At 39.8% G+C, this 5,000-nt stretch overlaps 1 protein-coding gene and 1 long non-coding RNA gene across 2 annotated transcripts in view; one reads left to right on the top strand and one right to left on the bottom strand.

The window, feature by feature from the left end:
* The window catches only part of lactb2 (lactamase, beta 2), a 7,896-nt gene extending 7,237 nt beyond the window's left edge, over window positions 1–659 (bottom strand). Inside the window, exon 1 of the mRNA XM_062530816.1 lies at window positions 465–659. Within this exon, the coding sequence (XP_062386800.1) occupies window positions 465–586 (122 nt within the window). The 5' untranslated portion in view covers window positions 587–659. The remainder of the gene's footprint in view (window positions 1–464) is intronic.
* A 206-nt stretch (window positions 660–865) lies between these two features.
* Window positions 866–3,791, top strand: LOC134058729 (uncharacterized). The gene is made up of 3 exons (XR_009935032.1): window positions 866–1,156; window positions 1,795–2,059; window positions 3,521–3,791. It is a non-coding gene; the product is annotated as an uncharacterized LOC134058729 (long non-coding RNA).
* Window positions 3,792–5,000: the final 1,209 nt, after the last annotated feature.

Here is a 5,000-nt window from a genome sequence, read left to right as displayed (position 1 = left end):
GTGTGTGAGTGTGTGTGTGTGTACTGCAGCGCAGAGATGTACTCCGGCACACCCGGCTCCCCCGCGTCTATCAGCACACGCCTGGGACAACAGAGTGTGTGTGAGTGTGTGTGAGTGTGTGTGAGTGTGTGTGTGTGTGTGTGTGTGTGTGTGTGTCTGCTGCAGGGCAGAGATGTACTCCGTACAGATATGTCTCCTCGCTATGCCTCCTCGCTATGTCCCCTGGCTATCCCACCATCAACCCCTGGGCTCTCACTATCTCCTTGAATTTAGTTTGTTTTAGGGTAAACTTTAACTGGTTAATGTTTTTTGTAACAAATTAGATGCGCTAAAAATGAAAAGTCTACAGCCTACTGCATGCTTTAGCAACACTTTCTGTGTGAATGTGTGAAGTTCAAGTTCAAGTTCAAATGTGTGTGTTTGGGGGGGTGGGCGTGTGTCAGACGGGGGGTACGAGTCCTTACCGTTTCCCGGTGCCCACCAGGTAGGTGTTGGTGCCCTGCAGCGTCATCGGGCCCGGGTTGCAGCCAAGGATCCGTACGACCCGCGCGGACAGCTGCTCAATCCGCGGGAGGATGGCGGTCATCTTCCTACAGCTAGAAAACACGAGGGACCGAGTTTATAATGGACTCTGAACCACAGTCTTCCCTTTGTTTACATGCTTTACTTCCTGCGTTAAAGCGCTTTCAAAATAAAAGCTCCATGTCTCCCCAAACTGAATAGTTCCCCTCCACGACCACTCGGTGTCGCTGTAGCACGAGTACCGCCAACTGTGTTTGGAATGTTCAGAGCAGTTCTGCCAAGGATTGGTTCAGAGGTGGTCACGTGTTTTATGGACGCCATTTTTACTACCAAAAGCTTTTGACTAGAATGCTTTCTAATGCTTTCAGATGGCAGTGTTTGAGTATCGTTGGCATTAAGTCTTAATATCTTCACCATACAGCGACCCATTTTCTCACTGGAAACTTTTCTGATAACGTTAACATTATAACGTTTACGTCATAAGCATTTTTAGTGATAAGACTTGTTAAGACATTTGCAGCACGGATTTTGTTTCTAACTACCCGGAGAGATGCCACTTCTGGAGGAGCAGCGAATACATCATACATCGTTCGTCTTAACCTTGTCTAAAAGGAAAACGGTTGGAACAACTCTGGTAAATAAGGTTTTTCATCTCATACTGTTATCATTTATGGTCTTAATTTCCTTGCATTTTTGCGTTTTTGAAGCACTAAAGTGGCTATTAAGACAAGCAGCCAGTACGTAGTGTTGTGTCGTGTGTGTTAATAATAGTGCTACAGCTGCTTAGCAGGTAACATAGCGATCTGTAATCATTGATAAACTTGTTAGTTTTGCATTTTCTTTCTTGTCGAGCAAAATAAGACAACGTCTTGTTTGCCTATTTTAAGAATGTCCTCCTGCTTGACTGAAATAGCTGGTCGGATAATTGCAGTTTGCAAGTTAGCTAGTCTTTCTATCAACGTTGTTAGAAACTTTACCAGTAGCCTAGGCACAGTATTGTCCAAATAAATATGTTGAAATACACAGCATAGTTTGAAGATATGGTTTGCTAGCTATCTGTCAAACTTGGTAGGTGGTGTGCTAATCACGAATTATTAAGTGGTGTCAATACAGACTTCAGCTCTACACTGGTTGTGTAGGCTATACTTCAATCTGTCAGCCCTCTAGTGAGTGTGCCATGCTTTATTGAATCATGGTTTAAGGTGATGAATTATGTCTGTATTATATCATAGTAAATAATATGCTCCCTCTTTGTCTTTTTCGTTATTTTAGATGAAGGTAGAGAAGAGTCAGTGGCTGGTGAAGTAAGAGGGATACAGCTGTCTGCTGATTCAAGGTCCCTGCCCCGTCGCCTCAACATCCTCAAGATCCTAGCTACTGCTGCTGCTCCTTGCTTCAGCACCTTTCCCCTGATGCCTGACACCCCTCATCACCAAATCAGCCCAGTCAACATGGACCCAACATGGACCCAAGTCTCCACCACAGTGTGCACAATACACTATAGGGGAGAGAGGGGTAAGATGAGCCGAGGGGTAAGGTGAGCCATACCCTTTTTCTAGGATATGGTAAACAAATTTAATTTTATGACAGCATTCTAAGGGGGAGGGGACCCTTTCCTAACATCAGTAGAGAAGGGAAGCACATGGAAAATTTGGTAAGAAAGATATTTGGAATAATGTGTTTTTTTGCTCTCTGAGTGAATTCCATGTTTGTCCAGAAGTAAGATGATTTAGAGAAAACAAGAATAAAACAACATTTAGACACATTATATCTGAGATAGTGCCTTTATAAGCTATTATATGAGGGCTAATCAAAATGACAAATCTTAGTCTAGCTTGTCATGAGAAGCATTTTTTTCCCGAAATGGTGCAATGGGGTAAGATGAGCCATAAGAGGTGGGGCAAGTTGAGCCACAAAAAGCCTGACAATATCAGGCCTATATTTTAACATCAGGTTTTTAAATTGCAGTTGAGTTTATTTTTGATAAGGATTACAATATGATATTTTAACATATGAGAATAATGTACACAATTATATTTTAACATATTTTAACATATGAGAACAAGATAATATGGTCCATGCATCCACTCTATATCCCTTTTAAACTTTAAATGTTTTTTAAGATAAGTTTAAAGGCTGAATTGGTTGATATAGCTTTTACAGGTCATATTTTGTGTTATGAACAATGAAAGACTTAATAAAACAATCTTTTACATGAGTTTTTGCTTTGGCTTATTTTACCCCACACATTGGCTCATCTTACCCCGTGCATGGGGTAAGTTGAGCCACTTGACCACTTTTTTTCAAAAGGGCATATCACTGGGTCTTTAAAATGTTTTCAATGTTTTTTTTAGTCAAATAGTAGCAGGACACTTTGAAGTTTGATATGGTATGAAGATTGCAAAAAAAGACGTCAATGACATGACGCTGTGATGAAAAATGTAAAAAGTGGCTCGTCTTACCCCTCTCTCCCCTACACAGACAGGGTATGTGATCGGTGTCAATATTGCATTCAGACAAATTGAAATTCCTTCCAAAGAACAAGTGCTTTCCTCAGCTGGATCAATTTAAGTCAAGATAAACAACAGCTTCCTTTCTTCATCGTGTTCTACCATTAACATTATTATGTTTATATTTTTGGTTAATTAAGGCACTTAGTTGCAGTTTCTCAGGTACACTTTGCTATGATGTCATTAGTAAAATTATTAGGAGGATGTAGCGTGTGTGGTGTTAAATGGTACTGCCTTGTATTATCCAAGTCTGAGGCTGAGAGAGGAGATTCACGGTCTGCTCCCTTTGTGTCCCATGTTTTGTGGGTGTGTGTGAGAGAGTGCGCGACAGATTAACGAGTGTGGTGTAGAAGCATACACATTTAATGACAACCTGTGCACATTTCAGATTTTTTAGAAGAGCAGTCCTTACTACAGTGGTAGAAATAGTGGTATTTTTATGTACATCTACCCATTTAATGACAAGAGTTTCATTATTTTACATGCAGGACGAGAAGAAAGGTACAATTGGTCTGAGGGGAGGACACCGCAGACAGCTGATCAACTCCATGTCATCTAATCAGGCCATGTAAAGGACCATGAAGGGATGGACTTGGTGGAGGACAACAATGTGACACCCGAAAAGAGTACATGGAGATCTCTCATCCTCATCCCTCATGCTTATATTGCATTTCATATAGGCCTAGATTCTGATGGTCTTGTAAATGTTTGTTACACAAGTCAGAAATTGTTGTCTTTGATTATTTAATTTGATTATAATAAATGCAAATATATTTTATTGAAAAATATTTTTGAAAACCTAGCAAGTTTGTGTGTTTTAGTATCAGAATGAGCTTGTATTGACCAAGTATATCTACAAGGAATTTGACTGGCATTAGCTGTTGGAACAATTAGACATACAGTAGTAGTCAGAAGATGCATACTATAGAGCACCACAATATACATAAGGCACCTACCAATAGATTGAGTGATGGCAGAGGGAAAAATGTGATTATTGTCTGGCAGGTTTTGTGCATAAGGGTAAGTTATTATTTAACGGAAAAGTTTGAGGTCAAACTAATGGTGACCTCCATGTAGCTTTTGTAATAGTAATAACTTTATATAATAATAGCCTAACTTTAAATATTTTTTAAATAACATGTGTTCAATTAAAACTATTTTCTTTTACTGTCCCAGAGTCTATTGAAACAACATACTTATTGATAAAAAAGAAAATAAATAGCATATTTTAGTCTTGCCTCATGCACGGTCGAAATACATTGTATGCCTGAATCTGGAGGTCAGACGTCAAATCTAACAGTGATTCAAAGAGTTGCTGCAACATGTAGGGATTGCTGGCTTAAGTAAGGTAAGATGTTATTCATTGTGCCCTAAACAGGCTTATTTCACCAAAATGAAGCTTTCAGCTTTCTCTTACTGCTTTATTTCAAGTTGTTTCCTCAGACTAATATTTAACTGCTGTAAGAAATTGGATAAACGAAGTTCGCCTCGTAGGCGTTTTCAGAGCTAGCTGGCTCCAACTAGGCAACGTTTATCACTATTTATCTGGTCTTTGCTAATTTTTTCAAAATGTATAATGCAGCGTATTTGCAACAGCATTTACATCCTAATGAATAGTGATGCATATTATAACATTTATAGGCTTGTTTATGACGATGTTAAGCTATTTGTTTCAACATGTCATATTCGCCCTATTGACCATCATTGAGACGAACGTACGTGACGTCACTTCTGGTCGTAAAGATGGCGCCCATGATTTGAGTTGGCGATACTCTCCACATATAGGGCACTAACACGGTGTAGTGCCCTATAACACGGTGGGCGCTAACACGGCTGTTTTTCTGCTACAAATCAACATCCAAATCGGTTATCGAAATAATGAACCTGGTTTTGTCGGTTAAAGTTTTTTTTCTTCTGTTTCTTGTTGCCAAGGGGTGGTTCAGTAAGATGAGAGGGTGCCCGGTGATA

Source organism: Sardina pilchardus, chromosome 2 (assembly GCF_963854185.1).
Source record: "Sardina pilchardus chromosome 2, fSarPil1.1, whole genome shotgun sequence".
Lineage (NCBI taxonomy): Eukaryota > Metazoa > Chordata > Actinopteri > Clupeiformes > Clupeidae > Sardina > Sardina pilchardus.
Note: the sequence above shows the minus strand (reverse complement) of the source record. Positions and strands in the feature narration are given on the sequence as shown.